The sequence below is a fragment of the Pithys albifrons genome, chromosome 9 (assembly GCF_047495875.1).
Source record: "Pithys albifrons albifrons isolate INPA30051 chromosome 9, PitAlb_v1, whole genome shotgun sequence".
In the NCBI taxonomy this organism is placed as follows: domain Eukaryota; kingdom Metazoa; phylum Chordata; class Aves; order Passeriformes; family Thamnophilidae; genus Pithys; species Pithys albifrons.
Window position 1 is genome coordinate 10,758,097 of NC_092466.1, and position 17,762 is coordinate 10,775,858.

Below are 17,762 nucleotides of genomic sequence, written 5' to 3' on the forward strand. Positions count from 1 at the left end.
GAAATTAGTTCAAAATCAGACTTTCACATTAAATGTTTCCAGCACTGCACCCTCAGAAATTTTCCATCAGCTTCTTTTTACAACCCCTAGTCCATCACATGGGCTCTGGTGGCAATAAAAAAAAGAGCATTCCTGGATAACACAGTCTGTTGTTTTCTACTTCATGTCATTATACACAGCCCATTCACTCAAGTATCATTTGAAAGTGTGATAAGGAACTGAACTCAAGATCCCTCTTTTCCTGACAGTTAAAATATTCACAGGTAGCTATGATTACATTTATTGACACTATCTTCCAGCACATTCTATCAGTTATATTAAAGGCAGCAATGCAGTAGATAACAGATGATAAGGCAAGTCCTGACAAAAGGCATATATTTGCGTGAGTGAGGACTGAGAACTAACAACCTACAGATGATTTCCATGTTACTAATCCTTCAGTACAGTGGGTAAGAATACCCACCTTGTCCAGGAGCCAGCCAGACATTACAGATACTTTTCTGCTGACCTTCAGAGACTGTCACTCATTTCATTGACAATTCAAAATAAATTTAGCAAGACACTGAAAGACTTCAGCTAAACTCATGTGAACCTTGACATGACAATTATAGCAGCTTATGCCTTTTAGAAAGCTTGCAAGCTGCTTATCATATTTCCTTTACACTATTCAGCTAAGAGGCTCTAATGGTTTAGCTTGGCCAAAGGCACTCGGGTTCTTTTACTGAGTGGCTCCAAGGACAAGTCTTGATACTATTAGCAACACTTATTCTCGTTAGCAATAAATTGCAGTCTACTGTCAGAGAAAACATGCAAGGCTCTCTGTGGGCTGAAGGAAAAAAAAGCAGTAGTTACCCTTGGCCTCTGGACACTCTTGGCTTCCATGTCTTGTTTCTTCAGTGGTGTTTTTAATGAGCGTTTCCGTAACTTCTCTGCTCTCAGCTCCTTGTGATCCCATCTGTTTGTAATCATCTATAAATGTATCAGGGAGCTGGAGAGTCTCTTCTTTCAGATGAACAGAAGGTATATGGTGATCTTCAGGCTCTAAACGAGTGTCAGAGCTCTTATCAATTTTTTCTTCCTTCTGCTGGGGATCAGACTCCTTAGCAGATTGGTCTTCTTTGAATTCTTCTGGCTTCTGTTCAGGGTCCAGATTTAGGCTTGATGCTTCAGTTACAGCATCATCATTATCATCATCCTCATCATCATCCTGACAGCCACTAGAAGCTGCACTGCCCTTTGCTGTTCTGAAGTTTGTTTCTAAAGATTTATGGGCAAATTTGTCTTCACTCCTAGTTAAGTGGCTGTGATCGTTTTTCAGTTCTAACACAGCTGACATACAGGGACACATTTCTGAAGCAGCTTTATTTTTTTGATCAACTGGTACTATTTCTTCAAGCTCAGTTATATCAGGCTCCATAATTAAATCATCTTCTCCCACTTCATCTACTGTCACTAATTCCTCCATGTTAGCAGGATACCAGGTCTCACCTTCTATTTCACTTCCACTCTCCCAGTCTCGGTCCTGTCACAAAGATGTAAAACATTTGAGAGATTGGTGATTATAGATCATTACTGTTAAAAAGTGGGTTTTGAAACCAGGAAGAACTTTGATCTGCCATGCCTAACCCCCCTTCTGTTATTATTTCAAAGCATGATACATCTTGGTGATTTTAAACCTGATGCGCAAGTCAAGCAATCTCTATTCAATTATCACATAAACTTCACTTTGTGGAAATTCTGGTAACTGTCTTGGGGATTATTTTCTCTCCAGTCTTCTGCTTCTTAATTTTCTATAATCAGTAAAGCAAGGCACAACCTGTTATACTTTATTACACAACTGATGCTACTGTGTGATCCCCAAAAAAATGAACCTCTGTCCCCTCCCTCTACCTCCATATCCATGCAAAGAAAATATACTGAATTCCACTCCAGCCACTGTGCTTTTCACTCGGCTGCACTAGGTCCTTTAAATTCTTACAGTGACTGAGAAAACGCGGCTTCCTTCTGCAGTCATTTCCTTCCACCAGCAAGAGCCCTCTGCCAGGGACTGGGCTGGCAGAGATTGGCCTAAACCTTCAGAAAAATCAGGTTTACAATTATACTCCAAGGTACATATTCTGAAATACCTCATTCATGTAGTTATGGACTTGCAGGACTCAGACACTAGTACTGAACTGCAGAAGGCTTAGAATTGAAAGGTATATGTTACTTCTAAGACACTTGCAGCTTAAATTTCAACTCCCAGACTCCTTGTGTACATATAATCTATTAATAATCCATATTCTCCTCCTGTTCGGTCATTCCCACACTTCCCCACCTAGAATCCTAAAACAGCATGAAAACTCAGAGTTGACACTGTTCTTGCCAGGAGATCAGTTTTCTACAGCAACAGATATCAATAGCTTCCATATCTGACCATCAACCCATGACCCTACAGATATGAAGCTGGAGGAATTCCAAGGACATTGCTCTCCCTGACTGTGATGCAGCAGTAGGGGAGCTCTAAAGGCATTATTTAATTAAAACCAGAAACAATCAGAAGAGGCTACTATCTATAGTTCATAAGGCTAATGCTCTGAAAACTATTCATCATTAGTCCCCTCTTGCTCCACCAAGTGACCGCATCTCCTATTTTTGGGCACGGTTCGTGAAGTTCCAAAGTCCACTTGGGCATACGTTCCTTACAGCTGCCAGTGCCAAGGTCTGTGCATGTGAAGCAATGTACATGGGCTATGAGGAACTAAAAAAAGAGTTCTGGAGACTTCAGGAAAAGCTGTCCCTTAAAGCAGAGGTCAAGATAAGGCAAGTTGATTTAGACAACCTTCTGCTACAACCCCTTTACATGTCTCTTCGTGGGGGATTAAAATTTCATTTGGAAGAATATGCTACCAAACCTGGGTTTTCACTCTTTTGGACATATAGCTGCACCAACAACGTGTCACCAACCTTCTCTTTTCCTGTGTTTTCCAGAATCTCTCCGGATTCTTTTCCTTGTTTATTATCTGAAGGTGAGCTCTTCTCTGGAACTTGCTCCTCTTTTTCAAGCTAAAATAAATACATACACACGTATAGCAACACACAGTGGTGCTCTAGTATGTTTCTATTCTGGGTTGAGGGAATCAAAGTCACTCACAAGGTCACATTCTTTATTTCTAAAGTTTATGCAAGTCAACTAAGCTGTGGGAAAAGGCCTGACAACTACATTCTATTAGCACAGCAGCACAAATAAGAATTAGGAAAAAGAATTTTAAACAAAATTAGAGAGGTGTAATTTATATCACAGAATTGGCTAGAAGACAGGTGGAGGAGAATGTCAATTCATTAAAATTTCCAGCCTCCACTCCTCTGTTCTCTACCCACATCTGTTATGTTGGCTCAGACATGGTAAGAAGAGCAGCACTGTCAAAACTTTGCAGAAGACCTCAACAGTTTTGTTTATTGATGTAGGATCAATTGAGAATTCATCTGCTTGCACAGTTCATATTTTGGAAGAACAAAGCCACAGTATTACCTGGCACTTAGTAAAAGAGGGGCAAAGCAACATATGAGTTCAGGACATTCAGAACTATTTCTTCCTTTTATTATAAATTACTGGCAGCAGTCCCTGGAGAAGTATGCCTTTAGCAAAGCCACTCTAAAGTAACTTGACAAACATGCAGAGGAGTGTGCAACACTGGTGATTTAGGATGCCATCTGATATTTCTCTCTGACATGTCTGCCCAAGGAACCATATACATCATAGTGAAATACCACCCAAAGGAGAAAGATGACAGAAGGTGGTACAAACACACATATCTGTGGCATGAGGTAGTGCTGCTGGTGGTTACAGACTGGTGAGTTACAAATCTCGAGATTTCCACCAACTTTGCTCCCACATGAGAAGAATGAACACAAAGTCAGCTGAAAACAACTGATGATGACCCCTGGCAGCACAAAGACATGAGCGAGAGATGGAGCCCTGGGCAGCCAAGCAGCTCTGCAGCCTCCCGTGCCAGCAACCTCGGGGGTGGATTGCGGCAGCGTATCACTGGGGGGGAGCTGGGGGAGGCAAGGTGGCCAAGAGCCAGTAACCAGATGCCCACAGGGTGGGGATATGAGCATGGGCTGTACTGGGACTGAGCAAATGAGGCATCTTGATCTGTTTCCCCTCCCACTTTTTTCCCAGTGGACAATCAAACCCACAAACATTGCCACCTTATGACTGGAAGTACTTCTCCGAAGATTCTGTAATTTTATGGATGAGCTGATTCAGTGGTTCTGCCATGGGAAAAGATTCCTGCCAGCACATTGAAAGGAGTTGTGTGAACTATCCTCACCACAGCTGAGAGCAGGAACATATGATTAATAGAAACCAATTGCTCTGTTGAGTTATCCAGAAAGATGTTCCTCATTAAAAGTTCAGTCCTTGTTTTAGGAGTGTAACAACCAGTACCATCTATTGTCCTACAAATACTGTGTCTGTAAAGTATCACTAAATTCTCAGATAACTCAATCCTCACCACTGAGTGGAACGAGGTGCTGAATGCACAGTGGCTATGGGGTATTCTGCACAGACTTACAGAGCAGGAGGGCAATTTTCCCTGCACACACAACCTGCATGCAAACAGCACCCTGTCATTGGTTGTGTTTCCAGTTGTCTGTCCCCATTCCCTCACTGGTTACCCAAAGATTCTGTGCTTGACAGAGAATGACAGTGTACCCAACACTGCAATGGGTTAATGGACCTGCATGATCTGGGCAAAGACATGGACAAGAGAATCTCCAAAGATCTCTTCTAGGACTATATTTCCTGATTTTATCATGGCAAAAATTTTCATGTCAGTGGTACCACACCCACAATAAATGCTCTATCAGATAATATATTACTTCAGCATTTACTTTTTTTTACCTTTAGATCTCTATTTACCTCATTCTCTGGAGGTTTGGTTTCCTTCACATCGCTGCCTTCAGCAGTAGCATCTTCTTCTTGGTCTTTTTCAGCTTTCTTCACCTTATTCTTCTCATTTTGTTTTTGCCTGGAGCCCTCAGATGCTTTGCTGTACTTCTGTTCAGCCGCCTCCTCTCTGGCAGTGTCCTCACTGTAAGAATGCCTGCGTTCCCTTAACTTTGCCTCTTCCTTTCTCTTAGATCTCCCAGGTAAATCCTGCAGCTGCCTCTGAAACTTGTCAGATTTTGACTTAGAGGATTTTCGGTAATAGTCATCCTCCCTGTTCTTGTGGCCAGACAAAGGGTGAAGTGAGCCAGGGGAACCAGTCCTTAAGTATTTTTCTCGGTGTCCTCTGCCTCCTTCAAGCCGTTCATCCAAATCAAACTTGTCCAGCTGTCGGGAATAATGTTTCCTCTCATGTACCCACGTGTCAGTCCTGTCCCTCTTCTCATCCCCATTCTCTCGCCATTCTCTGCTATCTCTTTCCTCTTCCCGTCGAGAATATGGGGACTGATCCCACACTTCTCTCCCATTTCCCCAGTCAGTCCTGCTGGTCCCCATTGGGCTGTGTGGTGAACTGCAGGAAGTAAAGCTGGGAGTGTGGGATCGGGGTGACAGGGACCGGCTGATGGGACTGCGAGAGCGAGGCCTCTCCGTGCCATACCTGCTGCAGAGGGAAAAGGCAGCTGTAACTGGCTGACCCCACTGCCGTCTACCAAGTTCTTGTACACTGGAAGCTCATGGGGACTGCCCTGGGGACTGTGAACCTGAGACCCCAGGCCTTTCACAGACATGCACTGCACAGCTGCACACACAGTGAATAGGAGAAAAGGCAGTGTCATATCCACAGAGCTTAGCTAAATCCCCACAGAACTGTCCAGAATATAGTCATTCATTCTTAAAAGTGTCTCATAGGGGTTTGGCATTAAAAGCTTGTAATATGTTAATACCTTTACAATGACCCTAATGTCTGTATCCTTAATACTCACTCAGCTAGGGCACCTCTGAGACAAAAGTGACAAAGGCCATCTGTTTAAAAGAGATGTTTTAGGACTGTGATTCCTCTCCAATTTTGCTGGAAGGTCCAGAAGTCAGGCAGACCAGAAATGTAACCAATACATTTTAATCTGAATCAGTTCCTTCCCACTAGGTCTCACAGCACCCCTGCCCTTTATGCTTTTCACTCAACAGGGAGGAGAGTGGAACAGTTTCATTTCTGCGTTCTTCACATGCCAGGCGTATTTTCTGAGTCATCAGCATCGGTAGGAAAGAGTTCTTTTGTTTTCATAACACGCATGGTTTTAATCTGATCTCATTATACAGTCCCTGTACCCACCACTGGACTATATAAAAATATATACTATTCTTTAAGTGAAATGCACATTACAAAAGCAAACTAAATAAGAGAGGGAACCACACAGATAATGCTTCTTCTACCTGCAGGTTTACGGAGGTCAATTCCAAACTACGGAGAAACTTTACCTGTCTACTTCACGCAGCAGGTCCCTCTCCCTCTGCGAGTGGATGTCCTGGATGATGGCAGCCACATTCTTACCTGGTTTCTAACAAAATCAGAGACACTGTTCAGCGTGCTGCACTACTCTTCAACTAATGCGTGATTTGACCTTCAAGAAACAGTTTTCATGCATTCAATACACCATTACTGAGAAATATTTAGAGTTGTGGTTACACTCTTTTCTGCAGCTAGTTTCTCAATAGCACGATCAAAGCAGTAAAATGATACAAATGGAAAGTTTGCTCCATTACGTTGTAGCACTGTCTCCTCATACTTGGCTGCTATGACAGGCTTTGAAAACTAGCTCGTCCTTCCTTGTTACATAACCACTACAGAGACTTTTCTAAGAACTAAGAGGAAACAAAACAGACAATTTTTCTAATTTGGAATTAAATATGTATAGCAGCCTATCTCTGATCCTCTAGGAATGAACTGCCTTCTTTTTATCTCAAAGTTAGCTCATTCTGGAGTATAGCTCTAAAGGACTATGCTTAGATAGGAGAGCTTCAGAAAAGCTAAGTGCAAGAAAGATGTGTACTGCAGTGTTGATTACTCAAGATTCAAGATCATTTACACAGAATGCACTACGCAGGCTGGAGTGCATGCAATTTGTCAAACACTTGGAGCATGCACAGCTGAGCAACATAATCATGCAGGAACTCAGCAGACTGTAGTGGTAAATGGCTCATACTATTCCCCCTTCCACATTGTAGTTTTATTGTTTGCTTTTCTTGCTCGTGCAGAGCATAATAATCCCATGACCTGAAAAACTGCCATTGGAAAACCAGAAAAATCTTCCTGAAATACAAGCAAACTATCACCTCTCCTGGGTAACTCCTGCCTCTATGTCAAGATGCACAGTCTCCACCCAAAATCTGAACCCCTCACTGCACCACACTTGGAAGACTGCCTTGGTTTATGAATTTTTGGCAACATCTTTAAGTCTCCTAAAAATATTATACACATACAGGAAAAAAAGATTCTATTCCAAAGGTCAAACCAAACCATCTCAGTTCCTCATTTTTCCTAGAGACTCATTAAAAGCCCCTTAACCTCTTAAATGGGACCATTGCAGAGTTTTATAAAATAACTTTGTGCCCTGTTAGTTAATACAATATGGAGCTTTTAAGCTCTGCACTGCCAGTTCCAGTCCAAGTCACCAAGAAATAAGAATACTCTCTTAGTATAAGAATACATATGGCAGTAGATAAGCCTCCATAAATATGCTCACAAGACTAGTAATTTTTGGACATCGATCAGGTGTCTACAAAACAAGTGTGCCACACTCTACAAAAAGTCTAAAGACTATTGTTCTGTTCTGCCTTTATGTTAAAAAAAATCTTGTTTGTTTGTTTTTTTAATTTAGGTCCTTCACAAAAAGGAAATTAAAAATCAATGTGCTTGGTATCAAGATTGTACTATGGCTCAAGCACACAAGTAGTGAAAAAAAACAATATTGCTTCAGGCTTAATGCCTAACTAAAAGAACAGAACCATCTTATTTTCGCTGACATGTTGTATCTTACGTGTGGCTGTGTTTTAGACCTTCATTAGACCAAGCAATGTGGGGAGCTTGCTCAGAAGGAAGCTCAGAAGGCATTTTTGAAATAATGGTATGAGAGGACTAGAGAAAATGGGGTCTCTTCTAAGAGTTAAAATTTAGAACAAGAGCAAGTAGCTAAGTATAAAAGATTGTTCACATACATTCATTATCTTTCTTAATTTCTTTTTTCATAATATTAAAGCATTAATTAGAAATCAGTAATCAGCAAAGATTTTTTTAGATGTATTCTCCAGGATGTGCCATGGAAACTCAGAAAATGTGATCAGGAATGACTATCTTACCTTCAGCTGCAGCTCCTTGTATCTTTTAGACATCCTAATAAGTAACTTGTCATCATTTATCATAGCAGGTTTTTCTTTGTAGTACTGTACCATGGCTTGGGCTGCTTCACTGTAAGCCATTTCCAGAAAGGCCTAGCACAAATGGGGAGAATTTTACAATCTATTACATAATTACAAAGTATAAGAGAGAAAATGCAGCAAAATAAATTTCCTTTAGATTCTTCTCACGCAAAATGTCTTGATAATATAAAACTGGGTAGCTTTCCAGCCCCGAAACTGAAGCAGTAACAGTCCATTTTAACTGCCTTCTTTTAACTGCAAGAAATAGTTTGAAACCAGTTGTTAAATCCGATATGTGACTTTAGAAGCCAGTTTAGTTAAAAACTAAATGACTGGTATCTGATACTTCTTGACTGTCAGTGTTCAAGGCCAGGCTGGATGGGGCTCTGAGTAACCTGGTCTAGCAGAAGATGTCCCTGCTGTGGCAGGGGGTTAGAACCAGATGGTGTTTAAGACCCTTTCAGCCCAAACCATGCTATGATTCGGTGATTTTGAAACATTATCATCTGAAACACTGACCACTGGCACGGATTCTACATCCACCTGTACTGTCTGCTGCAGGTGTGCGAGAGAAGATACTCTACTCTTACCAACTCACACCACTGGTACACTTAAGCTACTTAGGGTAGACTTAAGCTACCATAAAGAGTGAGACAAGTCTGAAAGCAACCCTAATAAATGACTGAGAGAAGGCAGCTCAGTTTTCACTTATAATAATAAATAATTAATTATAATAATAATAGTAATAGTAGTAGTAATAATAATAATAATTCATTCAGATTTCTGAGGGTTTTTAACAAGAATGTTTATGTTTATGTCTGTCATCATCTTATTCTGTGAACACCAATGTTATTTTTTACTTTAAGGGTAGGCTTCATATATTTCAGTTGCTATTACAAGGAAAACAATAATCTCCCAAATACTTTGTCTTCATGTCTATATGTATTTACGCCAATAAATGCCAGTGCTGGTGCCCCAAATGCACAGTACCTGATTAGTGGACTTCATGAGGATATAGTTGGTGACCTTTCCAAATGGGAGGCCCAGGTTAATGACATCATTCTCTGTGCAGCTTCCCTCAGGGAGGTTGCAGATGTGAACAACTCGACCCAGTGTAGATTTCCTCTGGGGAAACTGGGAAAAAAAGTGACTCAAACCAATGTTTTTATCTCATGTATTCCATCCACTAGATTAGATCTTACATTTCTGCAATGTACCTATTATTAGGGACAAATATTCTTCTTTAAAAACTTGCATTTCAACATCCTGGTTTAGAAATACAAATGGGAAGGAAAATGTTTAACTGCAGTGCAGTTTGCAATGGAGTCTCCATCCCTGAATATCACAAAGTCTAGAGAGGATTTCTAGATGAGATGTCTCCTTCAAACAGGATTCATGACATTGCTGCAAAAACTAACTGCTCGCTGCAGTCCCTGCTGAATTTATGGATGTTACAAATCCATTTAAGTGACTCCAGAGGTGTTCAGGATAGCAGGGGATGAATTTAATCTTCTTCTGTCCTGGTGGAACAGATTGGGCTGGGGTAAAACACATTTAACCTGTGAAACGACACACAGCTCTATCTTGGGTCAGAAAACCTACTTTCCCTTCTCATTGCAGCAACATGCAGTAGAGTAGGAGGGACTTCCCCCCTGGGAGCACAGTGACCACTGGACATACAGAAAGGCACAGCTCCCAGATTGGGCTGGCACAGGCACAGAGCACCAGAGTGGTAATCGCTTTCCAAGCATGGAAGTCTGATTCCAAAGAACTGCCCATCTCTGACATGGAAATCAAGATCTACACTCCCAGTGCAAAGAGGTGTCAGGGTATACACAGAGAGGAAGTTAATTTACCCCAGTTAAAGACAAGCAAAACAACACTCACACAGGATTAAATCTTTCCAGACTACTTCCATGTTCATGACCTCTGCTGTTAGGATTTTGCTGAATCAGTAACTCTACCTTCAATTAAAATTGTGCCATTCAAGGAAAGATGCAAATCACGTAATCTTGTGGGATCAAGTTCACCAGAGCCATCACAAATGTTTGGCTTGTCAGCAAGTTCACAAGTTACAGAGCTAATGTTATCTTATTTACACCTTCATCTCATTGCCTTCCTTCCAGGCTTTACCACTTAACCATTTGTGTATTTTTGCTGCAGCAGGACCCTCCATTACACAGTGGTCTATTACTTAGCTTGCATCTCACAGAGCCTGCCCAGGTGGGTAAAGTAAGTCAAAGAAGTGCAAAAGTCCAGAAGTAAGGTATTTTCTCTAGCAGAAAAATAATAAAGACCTAATCCTGAGAAAAAAATGAAGCAACTCAACTCCACTTGAATAGAAGAGGAAGTGATGTCTGCATGCATCTGGCATGGCAGAATGTAGCACAGAACAGAAGAACATAAGTACAGCTAGCAGAGGAAAAGGAAACAGCAAATGCAGTCCCAGTGTAAGAACACCCTGGATCACTGGGCATCTTCTGTTTGTTTTGTTAGATCTTGTAAAAGATGATGTGTAAAAGTCTATGGGACTCCACTTAGCTGTTTCCTCTGTTGGCTCCAGAGCCCATGTTCCAATACACACTCCTCAGTACTTTAAATCAACAACTGTATGTTCTTACCACTTCCCCACAATTGGCAATGGCTTAAATTAAAATGCTACGCCATAAACCTGCTGTAATTCATGATTAGGAAGTGGTCACATACTCATGCCAGAAGTCAATGGGCTGTACCAAGCAATGATCTTGTCAGCTGATTGCAGTTAAATTGGATCCATTCATTAAATAGTGCTGTAAATCACAGCCAGAAAAGGAATATACACCTTTCATATCCACAATCAGGCAGTTAGAGGAGCTGTTGCATGCCAGGTGTTGAATGCATTTTTCAAAAAGATTTTAAGTTAACTTTCTTTGCAGCTGATGTCTACAGGGTTTTACCAATGCAGCTGCATGACTATTGAAAAAAAAAAAAAGATTGACAGCAGTGAAATGCATCTCATAGCATTTGCAGTATTATTTCACCAATCCAATTTGGTGATGTTTTATTACAGCTTTTTTTCTTTTCATTTTTTGTACCTGCTTTTTCAAATTCTTTATCCCTTTCTTGAGCTCCACATGAGTTTTTTTAATGATAATAAGAAACTGCCAATCTCATCCCCCTAGTGCTAATATCTCTACATATCCAACTGAAGACTAGTAGCACTTGCCTTTAAAAGAGGGATAGAGTTATTTGCAGATGGACAGCACAGAGCAAGCTCTTCCAGAAATCTGAACACTTTGTTTATGATTACATGCAGGGTCAAGTATAATCTCCCACTGCTCAGTTAAATGGCAGCAGCTTAGCTGAAAGCGAATACTACCGTGCAAAGGTGTAATAAATTATAAGCCACCTGGGTTGCACAGTGAATGGCAGCTGGCAAACTCAGTCTTAACACCTCTAATATAGCTCCCTGTTCATCTGATGGGCTTCTGAAGAAAAAGAGGATTTACAGCAAAATCAAAGTTATCGTTTCTTTTATCTCTCATAATACTGCAGGTCATTCAGAAAGAGGACTTCTGCAGGCAGCCTAAATGATAAATAGTGACAGATTCTAAGGAGAAATGACACTGGTATTAGCAGTAATGTCATTTGTTGCAAAGTTGACAGACATGATGAAAAGGAACATTCCTCTGCACCCGCTGCTACTCCACCTCTGACCTTGGAGGCAGCTGTCATGAGCAGCTCTGCTCTTTGCTCCCCTACACTCACAGTGTCTGTGACAGGCAGAAACTAAAACCCCTTCAAATAACCTCTTGCACAGTAAAACTGCATGGTAGAAAATTGGTTGGATTAAGCAAATCTGGGTGACCTTTCTGAAAGCAATGCCTGATGTGAACCAGAATGGCACAGGGACACAACTCAGCCTGACTTTCCAGAGTGTCCGAGACCACTTCAGGATATATACACAAAAGCTAACAAGGTGAAAACTTGAACCCCTGGATTACTGCTGCTATTCCATGAACGCCCTAACATAAGTTCTTGGTGTCTCCAGCTTTAGCTGTAGCATTCTGATGAATTTAATTTTAAACCTAACAACTTTCTATTTTCATTCTGAATATGATTTTCTTTCACTTGCCTTTTTTTTTTTCCCTTGAAAACCTTTCTGCTCTGTCAGTGTAAGAACCACTTCTAATGTTGGGTGGTTTATTTCTGGCATTTAGGAATTTAAGTGTGCATTAAAGCAACGTAACTGGGGCCCTGTACTGAATGGAATGCAGGCAGGGACCAATAAACCTGAACTATGGAAGGCTCCACACCAAAGCAAACTTGCTGATAGGCCCCCAGTGACATCAGATGATAGAAATACTACACTAAAATAAACTAAGAAAAAGTAAGTCCTGTATAATGAACAGATCTTGGACCTCCAGGTGAGTAACAGCAAACCTGCAGCCACTATCTTTGTCACTATGGCTACCTGGGTGAAGGACCCCACTGAGGGAGAGGCAGAGAGCAATTGCTACAACCAACCAACCAGAGTGAGAGAAGGCTGCTTGATTGGGTATATACTGATAGTAACCAAAAACTAATCCAAATATTCATTCCAAGCTGAAGGTAACCTCCCCAGGTTGAAAAGACTCAGAAAATGGAGGAAAAAGGTCAATGGGATACACACAAAACCATTTACCCACCTGCCCAAATCTCCCTGACAAGAAAACAACTGTTAGCACTGGAAAACAAACAAAACAAACTACAATCAAGTTCACATTTGGCCAAAATCAAAGGCATAAAAGAGCTTCAGGGAAGTTGAAATAACAGAGTGAATATTCAGATTATTGTCTAAAATGAAGTCTTCAAGGTCTTAATTCCAGTAAGCAAAAGTAGCTGCTACAAGAACCTCAACACAGAGATGAATTTGCTTAGGTACTCACTCTTACCCCTGATGGAGGAGAAGAAAACGTAGGACCTGGCTGGCCAAAGGATCTTGCTGGTGTAGTGATAAAAGATGTGCCGACATTTGATGGATAATCTAAACAATGGATTACACACATGAAAATCTTGACTAATATTAATTGTATTAATGTGCTCAGTAAGCAATGCCCCATTTACATAATAAGCAATTTCATAGTCTTTAAACCAAATTATACACTGTTATGTTGTACTTTAAAAACCAGTCATTGTTTGAAAGAAAAATAAATTCATACTTTAAAAGGCATGGTATTGGCTTTTAGCCTTTCTGTGCACAACCTCTCAAAATTTTTCCTTGCAAACTTTATCCCATTTCACTTGAAAAGCCCACTCCTCCCCAGAGACTAAAGTCCCTTTCATTTAAAAGAAGAGACATACAACCATTCACCTTCAATACTAGATGGACTGAAAACTGCTGCATTATTTGGTGATAAATGCAATGTTCCATCTGCTGAGCTTAACATACACCGGATACCAGTGCTGGAAAAGAAAGAAAAGAACTTTAGGAGCATGCCTAATGTGCCATAAATATTCAAGCTTAATTATTAGGCAGCAAATTCCCAGTGAAAGCCACCAAAGTAAGCAATACTCTGTTAGCAGTTCAGTTTGAAGAGTGACTCTAAAATAATACTCACTTATCTGAAAAAGCCATACATTTTTGAATGTGAAGACTTCCCTTAACGTGCTGATCCCAGTCCTGTGTTGAAACAAAGAGATGATGAGCACAGGCAAAATCCTGAAACAAATTTGCAAGAGATTATTCCTCCATTCACTTTCCCTTATTCTAGAACCAATACTGAGATGCTGAAGAACAAACCATGTGATGTTGGAGCCAAGCATCCAATGCAATTCATCCAATGAATGCATTATTATTCACCCGATGCATTTCCTGATTCATTATTTGTAGGTTAAATTATTGGTTACTTTACAAAAGGAGAGCTTCTTTCTATTTACTTTTAAATTTGACATATTTCTGTTAAATAAATTACTTCACTCTAGCTGAAGAGCTCATCCTGCAAGGTGCTAAGCACCCTCAGCTCCTGCCATGTCCCTAAAGGAGATGGTCAGTACACAGGGCAGCCACAAGGCTGCTTATTACTCCAACAGATCAGCAGCATTTGTCACGGTACATTTCACTATTTACACTTCCATGGTCCAACTGAAGCAGTGCATTAAACGCCACCTAACAGATACACTGAAACTTGCTGTAATGACATTTCCCCTGCCCTTTTTAATAAAATGTTTAATGAAAAGAAGAGATGCCCAGCATACCCTTCACAGGGGCTACTTTGGCCCAGCCCTGTAGCTGCAGTAACCACAGCAAACCCTTTTGCAAGCAGTTGCTGAAAGAGTAAAGGGGAAACATGAAAGCAAATATATCCAAATATTCCAAAGCCCCAGGCTGTCTCAAGTATCAGGTACTATTTCATTTGCTGTCCATTTTCCTTCCTATATACCTGCTGTTTGAATTTTGTCAGGCCGCCGTGAGCATGAGAACAGATGCCATTGTGGTTGGGTGCTGGTCCTGTGACGTGACAGAAAAGGTTTCAGGGACTTGTTGCACAGGGCTCACCAGAGAACCCCAGCCAGAGCCCACAGATGGCTGGGGGGCTCAGAGGGCCACATAAGTGGCATTCTCTGGGCCTGACCTATATAACATGACTTAGCACATGGGCTCTCTGGGGAACTGGGAAGCTGCTTCTCGAGGGTGAGGTTGAATTTGGAGCTCCCTTGGCAGTATAACAGAGAAGTGGGAACATGGTGTGCATCATGTGTGCTGAGCAGCTCCTCATTTCCAGGCCAAAGTCGCTTGGGACCTTGACCCTAAACTTTCCTGGGACATACTGAGAGAAAAAGATCCCAACAGAGGAATTATTAAAATAATTTTATCCAAAAACTGTGCTCGTTTGTTTCAGCAAGCTGCTTCCACAAGGTGGTTAAGGAGAAGACCCTGGGATCAGGAAAGGAGAAGCAGATGGAGCTTCAGACGTGGGGTCACAACACTGGATTGGGAGCTGCAGGATCAGCTTCAAGCTCCTCCCCACCCTGCTCTGGGCCCATGAGGTGAGTTGTGACCTCAGCCCAGACCTCATGCCAGCTCTTTTGTAATCTCACCATCTTCCACGGCGAGATGCGGAACAAAACCAAATCTCAAAACCCCGCTAGCTGCCATGAAACAGATGTACGAACCCCTAAAGCCAAATTATGATCCTTTGTTTCTGCTTCTCTCAGGGCACCTCTGCTGTGATGGGCACTGGCGGCAAGGGCTGGCAGGAGCCGCTGGCCAGATCAGCCACCGGGCCTCCTGTTCAAGGGTCTGAACTGCGCCCCAGGGACGCCCTAAAACCACCCACCTTCAGATCGAAGATCTTCTTGTCACACAGGGCACAGACGTGGGGGAAGTGGAGCGGGGCCGCACCGCGGAGGTCGCCCAGCTGGTGCGGTGGCAGGGAGCGGGCAGAGAGGTCAGGCACACCGCTGCTCCGCTCCTCCTTCTGCCTCATGCGAGGGCTGCTGAAGCTCTGCGTGCTGTGGTTGAGGCGGCCAAAAGCGGGGGGGGCGGCCGTGCTGAACTTTGTGTCAGGTGTCGGCTCTTCAGGGTTGTACAGCTCGTTTCTTATTTCATACTGCTGCTGACTCGCTGACGGCCATAGGCTGTCACTGGGCACGAGGTCAGGCTTGTTTTGGCTGGGGAAATTAGGGATGTTTTCCCACTGGTTACTTGTCCCACTGCCATGCAGGACGGAGCCGGGATCTCCTTTAGGATGGGATCCGGGGTGCGGGTCTCCAGGGAAGGCCCGGGCTGTGCCGTGCTGTGCCGCTCCGTAGGGCTCCTTGGGGAATGCCGCCTCGTGCTGCAGCTGGCTGGGAGCCCCGAAGTGCCCCTCGTAGCGTGGCCCTGCTGCCGAACCAGCGCCGTGGGTCCCACCGGCGAGGAAGCCGTGCTGGCTGGACTGGTCCCCCTCTGAGGCGTACGCCTGAGGGGCGGCAGTGGCACTGCTCTGCTTGTACTCATAGAAGCCCCCTGCAGCCGTGGACGTGGAGGCACCCGCCTTGCTGAGACCCACCACCACGGGCTGCTGGCCAGAGTTGGGAGCCATGACACCTCCAAAGGGACTCATGACGATGGCATTGGGGGCCTGGGCCTGGACAGGTCCCAGGCCACTCCCTGGCGTGGCCAAGGCCGGGCTCTGGGCAGGAAAGGCAATGCTGCCGGAGGGGAACCTTGTGCCGGCAATGCCGGGGCCCTGTGGTGGCCCTGCGGCGTGGCCCTGCGCGGCGCTCATCATCGGCGGGTGCCTCAGCTGGTTGAAGAGCGGCTGGGACATGGCCACTTTGGAGAGCACCTGGTTGAGGACGGTGGCGGCAGCTGGGTTGTTGGTGACAGCCGTCTGAGCCAACTTCAACCTGTGGAGCGTGAGCTGCGCCTGGAGCTGTGCCAGCTGCAGACTCGCCGGCGAGGGGAGCAGGGGGCTTGGGGTGCCGACAGAGAACGGACTCTTCTCCAGGAGCTTGGCAGCGCTGCAAAGGATCAGGATCTGGGTTAGCCAAATTTGCCCCACGTCTGTCTATGCTTGCCTCTTCTTAAAGCCTGGCAGAGCATACACAGCTGCTTCCCGAGATTTAGTTTATCTAAACTCAGGGAAAGCAAGGGGGTAATTGAGAACATATCCACAACAAGCCATCCTCCCTTTCACATCTGCTGCTGCATCCCTTTCAATCACAAATCTAGTAGGGAGAACACTATGACAAAGATCTCACTTTCAAGCCCTCATTGCATCCCTCATCAACCTTTGAATCAGGCCTTCAGCTCATTTTAAGTAGCCCCTTAAGGACTTTTAATGCAGATCGAGAACAGATGCCACACAGGCCCTCCCACACCATGGTCCAATCAACAATTTTCCCCCTTTTCTGCACTTCATGCAAACTCCAGCCTCCCTGCTGAGATATCACCTCTCATGACTGATTTTGTGATGTTACCATTATTCCCGTTCCCCACAGAGCAGGGGGCATGAAGAAAAGGACATCAAATGGGACTGCAAAGCCAGCCCCGTAGGTACTTCACACCTAGGACATCTGGCTGCAAGATGAGATATACCACAGGCATTTGTTTTGTTTACAGTTCTCATGTAACTAATCTCCACAGCAGCCTGTTCAGTAACAAAGTATATAGTTTCCCTGTTGAGCAGTTGCAAATATAGAAGAGGAAAAAAAGTGAATTATCTGGCAGAAGCTGAAGCAACTACAGACTGTCCTGAAGAGTTTTCCCTGTTCAGCTTGAATGTAAAGCAAAATTTCTGCAGTGTCAGCTCATGAAAATCAAGGCCTTTATACTTTCTAGAAATGAGAGGTGCACTGAGTGTACTCCTTCAAGTCTCATATATGGGAGGAATAGATGATGACTAAATTGCATGCTTGAATTCCAGAGCTGGGAAAATAGGAGATGACATTTTCAGGCATATGTGGAAGG

The 17,762-nt window shown here is 43.2% G+C and overlaps 1 protein-coding gene across 1 annotated transcript in view; it reads right to left on the minus strand.

Annotated features, from left to right (window-relative positions):
- Nucleotides 1–17,762, minus strand: part of RBM20 (RNA binding motif protein 20) — a 100,077-nt gene that overhangs the window by 6,784 nt on the left and 75,531 nt on the right. The window contains exons 2-11 of the mRNA XM_071563716.1: nucleotides 15,646–16,813; nucleotides 13,927–13,988; nucleotides 13,680–13,771; nucleotides 13,261–13,352; nucleotides 9,338–9,481; nucleotides 8,288–8,419; nucleotides 6,410–6,489; nucleotides 4,907–5,594; nucleotides 2,947–3,045; nucleotides 853–1,522 (exon numbers count right to left, since the gene is read on the minus strand). Of these exons, the coding sequence (XP_071419817.1) occupies nucleotides 853–1,522; nucleotides 2,947–3,045; nucleotides 4,907–5,594; nucleotides 6,410–6,489; nucleotides 8,288–8,419; nucleotides 9,338–9,481; nucleotides 13,261–13,352; nucleotides 13,680–13,771; nucleotides 13,927–13,988; nucleotides 15,646–16,813 (3,227 nt within the window). The remainder of the gene's footprint in view (nucleotides 1–852; nucleotides 1,523–2,946; nucleotides 3,046–4,906; nucleotides 5,595–6,409; nucleotides 6,490–8,287; nucleotides 8,420–9,337; nucleotides 9,482–13,260; nucleotides 13,353–13,679; nucleotides 13,772–13,926; nucleotides 13,989–15,645; nucleotides 16,814–17,762) is intronic.